This window comes from Desmodus rotundus, chromosome 4 (genome assembly GCF_022682495.2).
Source record: "Desmodus rotundus isolate HL8 chromosome 4, HLdesRot8A.1, whole genome shotgun sequence".
NCBI classification, from domain to species: Eukaryota; Metazoa; Chordata; class Mammalia; order Chiroptera; family Phyllostomidae; genus Desmodus; species Desmodus rotundus.
The window spans coordinates 146,625,358-146,641,173 of record NC_071390.1 but is presented as its reverse complement, the minus strand read 5'-3'; the positions used below and the strand labels follow the sequence as shown (position 1 = coordinate 146,641,173).

At 42.0% G+C, this 15,816-nt stretch overlaps 1 protein-coding gene and 1 pseudogene across 1 annotated transcript; both read right to left on the bottom strand.

The window, feature by feature from the left end:
- Positions 1-4,085: 4,085 nt before the first annotated feature.
- Positions 4,086-9,315, bottom strand: BAMBI (BMP and activin membrane bound inhibitor). The gene is made up of 3 exons (XM_024573814.4): positions 8,878-9,315; positions 5,305-5,592; positions 4,086-4,871 (listed from the first exon to the last, which is right to left on the bottom strand). The coding sequence occupies exons 1-3, from the start codon at positions 8,951-8,953 to the stop codon at positions 4,453-4,455; spliced, it is 783 nt and encodes a 260-aa protein (XP_024429582.1). The 5' UTR covers positions 8,954-9,315; the 3' UTR covers positions 4,086-4,452.
- Positions 9,316-14,450: 5,135 nt separating this feature from the next.
- On the bottom strand, positions 14,451-15,437 carry LOC112316788 (mortality factor 4-like protein 1 pseudogene; annotated as a pseudogene).
- Between the last annotated feature and the right edge of the window lie 379 nt (positions 15,438-15,816).

The following is a 15,816-nucleotide window of genomic DNA, read 5'->3' as shown; positions in this document are numbered from 1 at the left end:
GCAGAACACGGTTGGGTGGCCTCCCCTAATAATAAACACTTCCCAACACCCCAAAGCAGATCCATTGGAAAATTGCTGCCTCGCTGCGAGAATAAGCCCTTATCTGGTTCAACTCAATGTCACCTTCCTTCCTCCCTCTCCAAATTTCTGTAATGTGGACAAGTGAATTACACCACTAGGCTGCAGAGTGGTGCAGAGTTAGCAAGTAAACAAGGACATATTTGAAGTCTAAGACTGTACCCCAACAAAAGAGCTGTAGAAATTTGAAATAGCATTTAATTTCATTATCTCATTGGCTCTCAAATTCTCAGATCGCTAGTCTGCCTTTTTAAGTCGGGAGAGGGAGAGCGACCCTGACAGAAAGAATTGGGCAGAGGGGAAGGGAGTGAGTTGGTGTCTGAAGCAGTTATATTTTTCCCTTTACAACTGTGACCAACACAGTAACTAACTAAATTAACTTCATCCAGGGAAATTAAATGGATTTTTCACTCTCCAGTCCCCGCCCCACCCAATTCACAAAGTCCATAAACTAGTTGTGCAACTATTTGTATTCCCTTGGGAGCACCTGTGTAGCAAATTGAAATTGATGGTTGCACTTGTCCAGAACTCATCAATCAGACATAAACTGCTCAAGCAATTCTGAAACATTATCTGTCACTTAACTTGACTCTCGGTTTTCTCAATGGATTAATCATCCAGAACAACTGAAACTCTGAGAGAATTTCATTCTGCTAATACCGAAAAACAAAATACCTGCATGAAATTAAAATATTCTTATCAGTAGCCATCTAGATTATTCCAAAAGGAAATAATTACAAGCCAGCATAATTAGATATGAGGCTAAAAGCAGTAAATTGAAAGCAAATATTAAAAATACTAAATCCAGCCTGTAGGACTAGAGGGCAAAGATGCAAAGATCTGAAATATGAAAAAGTCAAGTAAAAATATCCACTATACAAATAGCTATGTTCTCAAATTTGGAAAGATGTGGGGCCACTATCTCCTCATAATAATCTCATAAAGTATATTATCATTGACTCATTTCCCAGGTAGCAACTTAGCCCAAGTTCATGAAGCTATTAGGGGCAAAGGCAGGCTTTGACCTCAGGCTATGAGACTGCAAAGTGAGCTTGACTCCTACCCAGTATGAGTTCAGCCCCATCACACCAGGTAACTTTTGGAGGTTTGAAGTTATTTGAACTGAGACAGAAAAGAGGTCCAATTAGAGGTTAGAAGGGAAAAAAGCTGTCCTGGCCCCCAGAAGACTAGTTTCAGACTCATGATACTGGATGCCACTGCTTTCAAGCTTGCAGCCTATAATCAGCCCATATTGAAACCAGATTTACGAGCTCTTCAGGGGAGAGTTTTGTGATTTTTCTAAAGCAGACATGTTTGGTATTTTAGAAGGTCAAACCCCCTATGGTGCAGTTTTTAATAAAATCAGCTCAGCAGAAATTTTGATGCATTTGTCAACTTCTAGGAAGCCTCTGAGCCTTTCAAAATAAGGGGGAAAATAACATAAAAGACATAATCACGTACAGATCAGTTTTTTAATGAGGTAGAATGTAAGGGGCATAGATACAGAAAATTTGGTACCATTTGTCTCTGGTTTGGGCAAATTTCCGCTTAGAAAGGAAAATTACTTTGGGGGGAGTTTTATGTCAATATTAAACAAGGGCTGTTCCTGGTTAGCCTGGCCTTGTACTGACACCTCAAAGTAACAGTAAACATCTCTGTGAGGGAAAAACAAATAAACCGGTGATTACCATTCTTACATCACTGAATCAGGTAGGGAGCAATCTCATGAAGGGTCCTTTATCTTCTACACTCTCATAGGAAAGCAAAAGTAGAATCTATATTTAGTTCTTAGTAAAAATCAAAGTTGAGAAACCTGCAATGTTTTTATTGAAAAGCCAAATTATGTATACCTAGATATGGCTGTAACACATGTGCAAATGCTAAGTGAATGAGAGGATTTAAAAGGGGATTGTTATTAGCAAAAGAGACAGGGCCAGTCTATTAAGTGGCTAGAACCTGAGCCCCAGAACACCCAGTCTGGCAGAGCACGGGCACAGTGCCACCACCCCACCGAACAGGGAGGTGTAAACAGCCTCATGAATTTACAGTAGAAAGAATAAGAACAGAGAACCAAGTGCAGATACTTTGCATTCACCTTCCACTACAGTTTTGTGACTTTAGCTCTAGGCCGGACCCAGGCTTTTCCTTTACTGCCTTTCATGTGTTTCCAAGCACATGGATTTAAATCCTTCATTGCTGTATTTCCTGATGAATTGCTGAGTTCTTAGTTAACTGGTACTTGGGAAAAAATAGGATGAATAGAGAATAATATTGTAGCTGGGCAAGCAGAAGGAAATTAAGTCTTTCGATCTAAGTGGAAAAATTATAATTTGACCTAGAGCTAGAAAGCAAATGATGAAGGTGCAAATTTCACCAATGGCAATTTTGATCAATTCTCTAGACAGGTTTGGATAGTTGGGTCAAACAATTCTTTGGCTCCCTCAAAAATTGACACACAAAACTTAACACCCACCCTGACTGGTGTGGCTCAGTGGATTGAGCGCTGGACTGTGAACCAGACGATTGCTGGTTCGATTCCCAGTCAGGGCTTGTGCCTGGGTTGGGGGCCTAGTCCTCAGTGGGGGGCACGCAGGAGGCAACCACACATTGATGTTCCTCTCATCAATGTGTGGTTCCTCTCATCAATGATGTTTCTCCCTCCCTTCCTCTCTCTAAAAAAATCTTTGTTTAAAAAACACCTTTTATAAATCATTAAATCATGAATGTACAAACTGTCATTCTCAATAAGCACAAAACAAATCTGTCATTTATTAAAATGCATATTTATTCCATAACCTAATTTGGGGCTGTGGCCTATTATTAAATAATCTAGGTTCTCATTTTTAGATTAGTCCTTTCAATTCAGATTCTTCCATGAACTTGGCTACTGCATCTGTCTTAAGGGACCCATATTATGCTCATCATAAAATATTCCAGAAAATATTTTTTTAAATCCATTAACACTCATAAAAGAAAACCCGATACTCAAATATGCAGGCTATAGGTTAATTTTTAAGCAAAAGTTTCAAATACACAAAAGAATCAAGGAAAATAATCCTACATGGCAAATTATTCTCATTTAAGATAACAAATGGGAAGAAAAGTACACAAGAGTGGAATGGGTTTAAATTCAGGCTGGGCAGTGTTGCCAGACAAAGCCCTGCAGGAGTGGAAACACTGGTGTATTAAGTTAGTGGCTACAGTCAATGTTTTATTCGGTTATGTTAGTAAAAGGATCATTTGGGGGAGGAAAACTAGAAGCACTGTGTGTTATTTAAATCTCGATATATAGTGTTCACTATGGAAAACCTTTCTAAAAATTGAAAAGCAGAAAATAAAATGTTAATATAACAGTGTGTTGAAAAAAGTTTTGAAAACTGGGAGCATGGTACAATGAAGGTTGGCTAACTTGGAGTCCAAAATATTTAATTTGGTTTGAGACAGAGTAAACAGTATAAGTCAGCAGTGACTAACTTTAACAAAAAAAAATTCGTTTAGGTTTTTTTTCTTCCTGGTTGGAGGTAGACACATTTAAAAGTATTCCAGAGCAAGTGGATCAAGTTGATAAATAATAGTACATCTGCTAAGGCAACTTCTGAAACAGATCAAGCATATCTGACCTGGTATAAATACGTTTAAGATCTCTTAGATGAAAGTTAAAAACCAGAACGATCCAAACAAAAAGTGTGGTTAAGACACTAAATAATGGGCAGTCCATTTAGAATTTCTCCATGCTGTAAGAAAGTTACACATATGCATGTAAGAATAAACAAGATCTTGGTCTTGTTTAAAAAGAAAGGAAGGAGGGAGGGAGAGATGGAGAGATGGAGGGAAGGGAGGGAGAGATGGAGGGAAGGGAGGGATGGAGGGAGGGGAGTGAGGAAGGGGAAGGTCCAGCCAAATCCTAGTTAGATCCTACTCGAGCAACAGATCTTCATTTGCCTAATTAACATGTAGTTTCTTACAATTCCCACTTAGTTTTTAATTTATGACAAGACACTGCTCAATTTCAGACAAAAAATATATATATATTTAAATCTTCACAATAAATCAAGATGTAGGAGCTTACATAGAGCACACTTTAGTTTATTTAGGTACTCATTCCAGCTCCCTCAGATGCAAATCACCCTAGTAACAGTGTGTACATAGTCTTCTCTTTGCTTTTTATAATTTCAAAGCAAAAAATACATTTGACTGTATGTAAGTCTGTGCAAATAATCCTTCAGAAGAAACACCAAAGATTCTGTTTGCAGAGGTCACTTTGTCTCTCAAAGATGATTACATGAGCTTGTTTTTCTTCAGATAAAGTGCTCCTGTCCAGCAGAACTCAAAGGCCTTCAAGCGTCCAAGAAGCTCAGTTCAGATAAGACGCGGTCATACAAATTCCAGCTTCCCATGCCCACTGTACATGCCCCAGTGAACAAGCGAAAGGATCTTGTCGTTGCTGAGGTCTGCTTGTCTCATTTTATCACAGGTCAGACAGCAGTTCTCATGCCCACTCACTGGCACCATGCATTCCAAGTCCAACTTTGCAACCTGCCCCTTTTTGGAATGGTGTCCGTGAAAGCTATAGTGCAAACGGGAGAGCATCTGTTGCCGCTGATCCCGCAGTCTCTTGTTTTCACTTCGCAGCATCCTCAAGGCCAACATAATGAGCAACACTAAAATCAGCCCTCCGGCGATAGGAACAGCAATCACTGCTGCCCGGAACCACAACTCTTTGGAAGAAGTCAGCTCCTGCACTTTGGTGATGAGGTTTCTGCTACCGTCATGCTGATACCGGTTTCCTTGTCCTAAAGGAGCACAAGCAAAACTGTGTTAACTCTACCTATAGATACTTATGCTCATCGATCAATTTTAAACCAGGCACCCCATTAAATAGCTTACCATTAAGTCAACAATATTTAGGAAATAAATGTTGCAAAAACAAGGCAAAAAAGATTACAAAAACATTTGTTTACAGACTGTCATTCCAGAGTAACAATGGTCTTTTAATGTCTTCGAACTGTTGAAAAGTCAGGCAAAACCTAGTATGTAGACAGACATCTGATGCTCAGGCAGGCATAAAAGCCACTCAACGGGGATGCATCTTTGCATTCAACCACGCAACTAATTACATTAACAACAAAATCAATAGTAGACATACAAAGGCGTGGCTGTCATAAACCTATAGAGCTCAGGTGAGCATTTTGGCTGGAAAAGCTGGAGAAAGGTAGAAAGACCTACCTGAGGCCTCCCCCTTGGGGGAAGAGAGAACGTCATGCAGCCCTCTATAATTGCACATATCTTCATGACAGCATTCTAATGTGGGCATGGCCGTGCCAGAGTGGTTTTGTGCCTGTTTGGCTTGGCAGATGTCTGCTGTGCTTGCGAGAGAGTCCAGGCAGCCATGAGTGAGTGGGGAATTTGTGTTCTGAGGATCGAGGAGCCTAGAGAAGCAGGCACTCAGCTCAGATTTACACATATAGCCAGTTGCCACGCAGTGGGCAGCATCACAGTAGCATCTGATTTCACCTGAAAACAATGAGAAATTGCATCAAATTGCTTCAGAAGCAAGATAACACATCTGCTTAAGAGACTGCTAAGTCCCAACCTCAAAGGCACTAACTTTTAGAACACTCAGCTTAGTGCTTACAACAGCAGGTCATGCAGACTGGAAAAGCCCTTTGTGCAAGCCTGTGCTTAAACTTCAATCCAGTTGAATACAATTTTAGAAATGTATTAATCCCAGTAGTGGAGAATAAAAGTTCAATTTAGGTTTTTGATCAGTTAGTAATTAACAATAATACTTTTGTTTTTGAAAGAAAAGAATAATCACAATAAGTTCTCCTCCCACAAGGTAAATTACATTATTTATTCATTTTAATCCTACATGACCATACAACATGAAAATACTAGGCTTTTTGATTTTGTAAGTATAAATATTTGATCGGAACTACTGAATTGTTTACTACCTCGAAGGGCTGTGCCAAGATTTAAGAGCTTTAGCTAACACCTTATAAAGTTATTAACTAGAAACACAACAATCTAGAAATTGCTCCAGTCAGGAGGTTTTAAAACTATGAAACTGGGCAGTTATTTGCAACCTCTCTAGAAAAGGCAAACTTTGCCTATAAAGATCTTTTCATGCAGAGGAGCTTTTAGTATATTGTAAAACAGGAACTAGGCAGTTTACAATTAGTGGTTTGCTTGCCAAAGTCAATTTCTTTCAGCCCAAATGGAAAGTCATAAAACTGGGGGCGGAGGGGAGAGTGTGAAACTGCAAGGCTAACTTCTCCTCCCCTTACTCCCCAGTTTTACATGTAATTCAACATGGGATCTAAAAGGGGAAACACTGAATCTGAAAATCCTCTGCTGGTTGAATGAAAAATCCTTAAGGAAACCTCAAATTTTTCTACAGGAAGCGATTAAAGTTTCCTTTATAAAACTTATTTTGCGAGTTGCAAGTCACTGCTAACATTTTGCTGCAATGCAAGATCTGAGGCTTTTAACACCAATTTCTAGTTGAAATCATGTGAGTCTCAGAGTGATCACTAGTATGATTTTCAGCCCAGTGGACTCGTCATTGTCACATGCCACAGCTAATGCTACTGTAAATTGAACTAATGCACACACCTCTCCAGCTTCCCAATCTGAAGTTCTTTCTGTCTAGTTACTGAAACCTCCGCTCTGAAATTGAACACCTCTTACCACCCCTACCTTTCTTCCTTCTCCTCTAGGGATGCCTGAGTAAGGTGTCTCATTTAATTATCTGTCCAAATTCCAGGCCACCGTATGGCATGCTCAGTTTTCACTGGAGGCTGCTAATGCTTCAGTTCTAAAAAGACCAGCCAACTATACACAGATCTTTGGCAAGCCAAGTTTAACTGTCCAAAGCTGGAGGTCTTGCTTCTATTTTAAATCTGCATTCCCTATCATGGGTCTGAGCCCAAGACCCTTCTCCAGTTAAGACCTTCAAGTTAGGAGCATGCTTTGCAGAGGTTCTTTTTCTCCTCTTTTCAAACTTATTTGATTTTTTGCATAAAGCTCACTGGTCTTATGTAGTGATAACTGTATGTTCCTGTCTGACAAATTCCATATACAAACCTCAGGTAGAAATAAAACAGATTAAAAGTCCGTTTTGATCCTATTCACCTCAGACCTCGTGCAGAAAAAAACTGAATACAAGTGAAATGCTGCCTAAATGTTTAGAAGAGCCTATTTAACATACTATGATATATATTTTCAATGACCTAAAAAAGTCTAACATTTTGACAGGTAACTAGAAAAGTTCTAACAACTTTTTAAAAAAAAAAAACTGGAGCTACATTTGAGCAAGTTGAATTAACTTTTGTATTACTGTATTAAAACTATATTTCTGTCGTTTCATAAAGTTTCTTCCTGTGGCATGCAAAAGGCCAGAGAGGGGACTGGTATTTTGAAACAGTGAACAATGCTCTTCTGTTTTCCCCCTTTCTTGTTACTGTATGTAGTGATTAAACAAAAATGTCTGCTTTAGTCAAGATGGCTACAGGAGAGACTGCTGGCTTCTTTTAAAGCTTTTGAAGTCAGCAGCAGTCAGAAATCTCTGATCCCCTAATTATATCATTATCAGGCACATAGTTTCGGTATCTGTGACTTCATGTCAGCCTCCGTCCCTCCCAGTTCTGCCCGCCTTTGATAGGGCCAGGAGGCTCCCCTCTGAAGGCTTCGAGGGCTGTTATTTAGGGTTAATTACACCCTTCCTTCCAAAATAAATAAATACTGTAGCACATCATCCTTGCTGGGCTAGCTTATCCTTTAACCTCATGCCTGCTACATGGCAATTAGAGAAAAGTGGGGGGTGCAAAAGCTAAACAACACTTGGTATTAAAAAAAATTTATCTGTTGTTCATGGCAGGGTAGGTGGGGGGATCTTGAAATCTAGATGGAGTTTGGCGTATTTCAAACTCAAAGGTGAAAGCCTGCCGAGGAGGTGTGGGGGGAAGAAACTGCTGGTTTTTGTTGCTGATTTTTAGTAGTAGTAGTAGTATTTGCAAAATATGAGGTGAATGGAAATGGGACCACTGACAGAGCCCAGCGCCACTGAGAACTGAGCGTGTACTCCTGCACACTGAATACACACCAGGACACCTACACTCGGGGAGGCACACGCTCGCTGGTTCACGAAGACACTCACTGAGAGACACAAAGACACACTCACGGGCAGAGGCGCATTCAAATGTAGAGACACACTGAATTAGAGATATATGCAAATACACACAACAGAGACACACTGACGGGCAGAGACACACTCAAATATACAGACATATTCAAATGCAGAAACACTCAAACACAAAGACATAATCAAATACAGAAACTTACTGAAATAGAGTGGCACCCAACAGAGACCCGAGACTCAGAGTATGGACACAGGCTCTGGCACAGGGCAATTGGGGGCCAGGGGCTGCGGTTCCTCCAGGGTTTCCCCGCCCAGAGGGGGAGAGGGAGGCGGCATCCGAGCCCACACTACCGCCCCGCTCCCCGGGCACAAACATTCATAAGTTCACTACAGAAAGACTTACACAAACATTTTGACAACCACTTGCTCTGAGGTCCGCCAGACCCAAAACACCCGAAGGGTCGGCGGCAAAGCCACCGCCGCGACTTCTAATAACAGGCAACTTGTCGCGACCTGCGGGCTCCAACGCGGGAGGAAGCCTCGCACGCCGCTAACAAAGCCCCGGCAGCCGACTTCAAAGGCTCGCGGCATAGGCCGCCCCGGGACCCCACGTGCCCCTCCCCGAGGTGCCGCGCCCCCGCCGGCCGGCGGGCACCCACCTTTGGTGAGCAGCACCGCCATGGCACAGAGTTCGAGCTGTAGCCAAATGAAGATGTAGCTGGAATGGCGATCCATTGACGCCCCCACGGCCGCGGAGCCACCTCCGGTCCCGGAGCCGCGGGCAGCTGCAGCCTACGACTCCCGGAGAGCGCAGTGCATGGATGCTGCCCAGAGAGGCGGGCGCCGTCAGCAACGGAGCGAGGGGCCAGGCACCGTCCGGAGCATGGAGCGCGGCTATAGAGCACGCCGAGGAAAAGAGAGGACCTTCGACGGCCGACTCAGCAGGCACCAGCTCCTTCGCTCCTCTCAGTGCCGCAGGCTGGGATGAACCCTCGGCTTCACTCGCCCTCCGCCGGGAACTCTGCGAACACAAGCGCACACAGACAGCGCCGGCAGCGAGCTCCTGCCTGCGCCCGCCTCCTCTGTCCATCCTCCGCGCCTTAAATACCGCTCCGCCAGGGGAGCGGGCCTGGTGCCGCCCCGCCCCCGAGCTCGCACCAGCGCGGTGCGATTGGTCGCCAGGCTCAAGTCAATCATCCAGCACCCAGGGGGCGGATCCAGACGCTGGAAGGGAGGGACCAGCCGGCTGCTCCGAGCGGCGCCGGAGCCTGGCCTTAGGCTCCCATGGCTGCTGTCTTCAGCGCTCCCCCTAGTGTAGACCTGAATGTCCCTGACCTCCGGAGGCTCGCGTCGAGCCCGCCTCTGGGTCTGTCTTTAGAGACTCATAATTCAGCCTTGAGCCAGCATCGCCCAGCCCGTGGCTTCTTTTTTGTTCCTACCAAAATATGCGGGGGACCCGCGCGGCCGCCTTCGGAAGCCCTCCCCCGCCACGCTGCGCGCTTTGGAAGCCCCAGAGACTAGTAGGGGTGGTCCCCGGCGTGCGCCGTCGCCCGAGCCACCGCCGGCTCCCGCGTAGCCTTGAAGGGGGGTCCAGTAGGAAAACAGGAACAAGGGTGGCGGGGCTCTGAGGTCTGCTTCCAGCCTCCCACCGTCAACCACCCCCCCGCTCCCCGGCGCATCTGCCTCCAGCCGCCTGCCCTGTGATCAATAAAGCCCAGACAGACAGACTGTTGATCTGTAGGAGCCGCTAAGTTCTCCTGGGTAGACAGGGGACGAGTAGTCGGCTAGAGACACTTAACGAAAATTAGCAAATCCAAAAAGCACCCGGCGCCAGCGAGACGACACAGGCCGAGACTGACACGCAATTAACCACCCCCCAAACAATCGCAGGCAAACACACCGGCTGACCTTGATCAATATCAGTCCCTCAGTGATCTCCTTCCTGAAATGGTAATTCATTTATTAGGACTTGCGGGGCTGCGTGCCCCAAAGTACCCAACGGCGGTCCTGGAGGTTTTGCCGTTTTAAATTTATGTGGAGGGGAAATACAACTTAAAACTATTTTCTGAGGAAATGCTCTTTTACTCTCCACTACCAATACCTGAGTCAACCATTTACAAAATTTCCTTTTAGGATCAACCATCATTTCCCTATCTTATAAAATGTCAAGGCGGGGGGGACGGTGCAGAAGAGTGCATTTGATGCAAAGTTGGGAGATGTAGTCAAACCCTTCAGGACTAGAGTGCAGGGATGGACTTTAAGACTAGGAAAATGTCTCAAGGACTGAAAATCAAGACCAACCTTGTAAATTAAAGTTATTGAAAGTCCGCAGAACTAAAGGATGTGGTTAATGAAATTGCCTTTGAAAACAATATTTATATTCAGAAAAAATTAAATAATTTCATAAACTGATGCTCTGACCATCTAGTGATCTACTTCACTAGATCAACATTGCCTCCCAAAGGAGGAGACGGTAGCCCAACACAAGTTTAAAGAGGAATTTAAACTGGTGAGGGCTCCAGGTAAACTGCAGGCTTTCTCAAATGGTGGACTCATTGCCATTCCTTGGAGAGGAGTTGGATCAGAACTTCCCGACATCTAATTTTTTGACAAGTTAACAGTTCTAAGGGGTTCATGCAGACAATGCTTTTCATGTAATGACTCACTGTTAACTCCAGAGAGTCAAATCATTAACCAAACGGAAACTTTGAGAGTATATTCAGTCAGCTATTTTGGAGCACCCGCTGTAGGCTAGGCTCACAGTGTCTCAGGTTATAAAGATGTCAAAACGTAAGTAGGAAATCACAAGCAATGGAGCTTGATGATGGTAGAGATTTACCTGCAGTGTTATGATGCATAAAGAAAGAAGAAAATAACTAGCTCAGGAAGGTAAAGAAGTCGAGAAGCAGTAACATTGGGCATGACTCCTAAACAAGAAAGAGAATTGAAAGGGGACCAGAACAAGCAAAGAGGACCACAGGAATTTAGGCATGAAATACATTGATTTCATTAGGGCATATGGATGCTAAGTAGAGGATAGGGAGGTGGAACTACAAGCAGTTCTCTGTTTCTGGAGCATAAAATGTGAAGCAAGTAAAAGGCAGAGATGCACCAGAAAATAACTATAATTACCTGTGAGGCAGATAAATGCTTGTTTGATGGAAGGGGTCTAGGGAGATGTGTTGATGAAAGCTGTATTGCAGTAAACAGTTCTTGAGTGCCTTCTCGGCCCCTTTCTCTGGAGTGGGCATCAGCTGCAGACCTAGGGTACTGGCCCTCTGGCTATACCTATTCACATGACCTCAGTTAGGCCAATTAGGTTTCTCTTCCCCATCTTTGGACAGAGATGCTAGTCAATCCCCAGAGATCACTCCATGGGAGACAGAAATTCAGAGTTCACCTGTCTGCAAAGAAGAAAAAACATGACAAAGATGTGCAGACTGGAAAAAATGTAAATCCAAATGGGTTTCCAGTCACTTGTCTTCACATCCTGTCCTTAGGTTCCTTAAAAATTCTTTTCACTTAAGGTTGTTCTACTTTCAACTCGAAGGGTCTGCACTACAATCCTTGTATTTAGTTAAATTAAATTGACATTTATCCTTCCAGGATATATACCTTTTCTTGTTCCAAACACAATTCAGATTAAGAATGTGTGATTCATTCTTCAGACAATGATTTCAACTCTTTCGTTTTCATTCTTAGTTCAACGGGCAGACTTTTTAAATGGCTAGAAATTAGTTTTAAGAGAAATGTCTGCTCTTTAATGTTCTAGAGGAGACATGGACTTTGCAACTAAATGAAAGAGGGTGTGGAAAATCAAAACTGGTTTAGGGATAATATATCAATTAAAAAGCCATATGAATAGTTGAGAGAATAGGCAACAATTTAATTCAATTTAAGACTCAAGGAAAATTGCTTCTCTACAGACTTTCACTTGTGTTTTGTACATAATTCAGTTATTACTTCCCTACATGTAGGTTTATAAGTAGAGGGGAAAATAGTAAATAAAATGTAGTTAGTGTCTTCTAGAAATTTAAATCAAGAAAAGAAATCAATGACCAAAATCCAAAATTTTCTTGACTATTATGAAAGGAATTCTGAAAATGCAACCTGAGAACAGAAAGCTGATTCTAGACCTAACAAACTGAAATAATTACACATTGTAATAGTTTTATTAATTTTAAAGTGCCCTAGATATGATTTATCCATAGATATATATAGTCTATATAATCAAAACATGTCACTATGCTACATTTTTATGGTTGTCCTAAACAACAAAATATTTTTTAAATACCATTTCTTATAAATAGCAAAAAACAAACAAGGGTTTTTATGCTCCAACCCCCTTTGTCAACACAGCTGTAAATAGCAATGTGTGCTTACCCAAATAATGTCATTGTTTCCCAAAGTTATATGTTACCCCCATTTTTAGCAATGCCTCTCTCTTCACAATGCAGATGAAAAATAATTCTTAGTGTATTTTGTTCAGAGAGAAGCATTTGTGTTCAAGTTCCTGGCTGGCATACAAACAACTGTTGCAGTCTAGCGATAGAATCTAACATTTTTGCCTGTTATACAACTCTTTTACCAACTAACAATCCACGGGGTTTAGGTAACACTTTGAATTCCCAGTAGCAGCATTTTTTACAAAGTCATTTGTTCTCAGTAGAAGTTCTGAGAACTAGAGTTTAGATCTAAAATTTACTTTCATTGGAATAAGGTCAAAGGTGAGAGATCAGCACAGCCAAAGGAATGGCTGTCTAGCTGTCTAGTGAAATTGGGTTTTTTCCTCCTCCAAAATGAAAAGAGATAAAGGACTGACTACAGAGTCTGAACGTTGTATGATAGGTCCTAGACAGAAAGAAGACTGAAGCTCACATTCCCAAGTGCCCCTCCTCCCACATACTAGCAAAAATGCAGTGGGGGTCTGACAAATAAACTATAGATTATCTGTTGGGTTGAGGTTTTCTTAAGAAGTTTTAAAGCAACTAAGTTTAGAATATAGTAAGAAACGTCCCTGGTTAAAGAATATCACCTTATGAACTTAACAATGGATATTATTTGTAATAAATATAGTCTGTATGATCCTTTACCATAAGACTTAGCCTTTGTTCTATTCAGTTATGTTAATGTAACCTCCCATTAAACCAGTAGAACTTTTAGAAATTACTCAGTAGCCTGCTAGTTTTACCAACCTGGTGTCAAATAACCAGTTAAATTCCTGTTGTTCTTTTAATTAAAATGGCAAATCAAACCTGTAAAGCAGAGAAATTACCTTAAACAAATCCCTACCTACAGGAAGACTCTTGACCCAGACCGCTGGTCAGTAATACAATAAATAGTATTCTTAAATTGTATTTTCTTAGCTGGCAGTCCTTCCCTTGTATTTTTTAGGATTTTCTTTTTTAATGTTCATATACAAACAAACCATAGAAATTCAGAAGCTTTAATATTTTCATTAGACAACCAAACATTTAAACTCTTGCTTGAAATTGGCCAAACCTTGCATCCTATCCCACCACCCAAAATCCGCCTGTTTTTTTATTGTTCTGCCTCTGTTCACTCTTCCTCTTTTGGTGGCCCCATAATGACTTCTCCTAAAGCCATTCTCCTTTAAAAAAAATTAAAGAAAAACTTAATTGAAGATCTGAAAAACAATTCCTAAAATATTAACTTTTCTAGAAAACTATAGCTACACAAGACATTATGTCCATCACGTTAAAACACGTGTTAGGCACAAATACAAAACCATGAAACAGGCCACCACTCTTCAACAACCTGAGTAAAAATAAAATAACTAAAGAACAACACGGATGACTTACAAAGGATGGGCCCTTTAAGTACCAGTTTTTTAAAAAGGAGCACAAATGGATGAGTGTGTTTAGTTACATACACTGAATTGAACCTTTGGCGCTAGGAATCAGAGTATTTTGTTGAATAGCATTAACACATTATACAAATGCATGGTGTTAAAGGAATAGAACTTTCAGCATTCAAAAGCAGCTTTGTCAGCCAGGCAATAGAACACTCTATATGTATGTCTCTCCCTTGTCTGTCGATGCACTGGTAGCAAATTTGAATTGAAAAAAGAAAAAAAAAAGAGCTATAGCCCTTCTTATTTTCTCTGTTTAAAATAAAACAGAAAACAAATACCAATTCTGTTATACAACACCACTTACAAGGTACCTCATTTGTACAAGAGAAGGACTAAGAAGAGGAATGTGTTTACAGACGTCCGAGCACACGTACAGGCGGGCGCCTCACACAGCTTTCCAGTAGTACTCAGGGGGAGCCACTTCATAATCACTGCCACAAAATGAAGTTGCCGAATTCTTTGCCAGGTATTTTAGGAAATCATGATGATTATTCAGTAAGCAAGGCTCTTCTCATCCAGAGGTGTATAGGCCAACATTGCTCCCATCCGTACAAATAATTTCAGTGGGTATAGCACTCTATACACCTGGGACACAGGTGCATCGGGGTGACCTGTGGGGATTTCAGCATGCTGTATTCTCTCAAATTTGTGGAGTAGCTGAGTGCCCAGCATTAATTACCTTGAAGTATTCCTTTATCCCTGCCACAATTTCACTAACAAGCATACTCCTTATTATCTGTGTTTCCTGGAGATTTCTTGCAATTTGCATAATCCTCTAGAATGGAATCCACATTCTTCTTGGCAGGAAGATAAAAGAGGTGTTTCTGCTGCATAATTAAGTCCCAGTCTTCAACAAGCCATGGTTTTAGTTCTTCAGGAATCTTGAACTTCAACTCCGTTCATCAACGTTCCCTCATTTTCAACGGTAGCGTCTACTCTCTTTTCCAAGAGGCAGCTGAGGTGTCTCACTGGTATTGCCACCATCTCCATTTCCAGGTGTTTTCTGTTTGTTTGGGGTTTTTTTGTTTTTACTTCTACATTTTTCTTCGTTCATGGGCAGTCCCTCTTATCTTCCCTCTGCATCTTGCTCCTGATTGGCTTTTTGAAGTTCTGGCTGTTTCTGCAAATTGGTGTCCAAGTATTTGAGTACTCTGCTTTCTGGAACCCACTCATCCCGATTTTTATTCCAACCACTGTAAAGTATAAAGTATTTCACTTGTTTGTCCTTTATGGCAGCTTTTACACTCCTTGCTTCATAAAGAAGAGAAGCCCATGAAAGCACAGCACTCGCTCATTCTCCTGGAATTTAGGCTTAGGTCCCTGCTTAGTGCAATTTATATGCATTCAGTACCACCTTCTCCTCCCACCACCCAGACTACTGTCCCTCACTCTCCACCCAACCCAGCTCCATCAGACCGGGCATCACCAGCTCTACACCCCTGGCGGCACAACTTGCCTGCACCAAAACACCCCACAGTGCCACCTCCTGCGTTCTCTTCAGATACCGGATGTTACAAACTGAAATCTCATTGACAGAACAAGAGGTCTTTTGCAGAACTTCGAAAGGACTTGTATTTACCATCCTGTTTTTGTCACTGCCGTTGTTTTTATTTCATAATAATTTGCAATGAAATAATTACCTATTGCCCTGGCTGGGTGGCTCAGTTAGTTGGAGCATCATTAGGTACACCAGAAAGGTTTCAGGTTTGATCCCCAGTCAAGG

What these genes read in the sequence shown, in the direction of transcription:
- BAMBI (XM_024573814.4), bottom strand. Translation starts at nt 8,953, where the DNA reads ATGGATCGCCATTCCAGCTACATCTTCATTTGGCTACAGCTCGAACTC. An exon ending in GGCGGTGCTGCTCACCAAAG is followed by an intron (nt 5,593 to 8,877) that starts GTGGGTGCCCGC and finishes CATTGTTTTCAG; the next exon opens with GTGAAATCAGATGCTACTGT. An exon ending in CCCCAAGGGGGAGGCCTCAG is followed by an intron (nt 4,872 to 5,304) that starts GTAGGTCTTTCT and finishes GTGCTCCTTTAG; the next exon opens with GACAAGGAAACCGGTATCAG.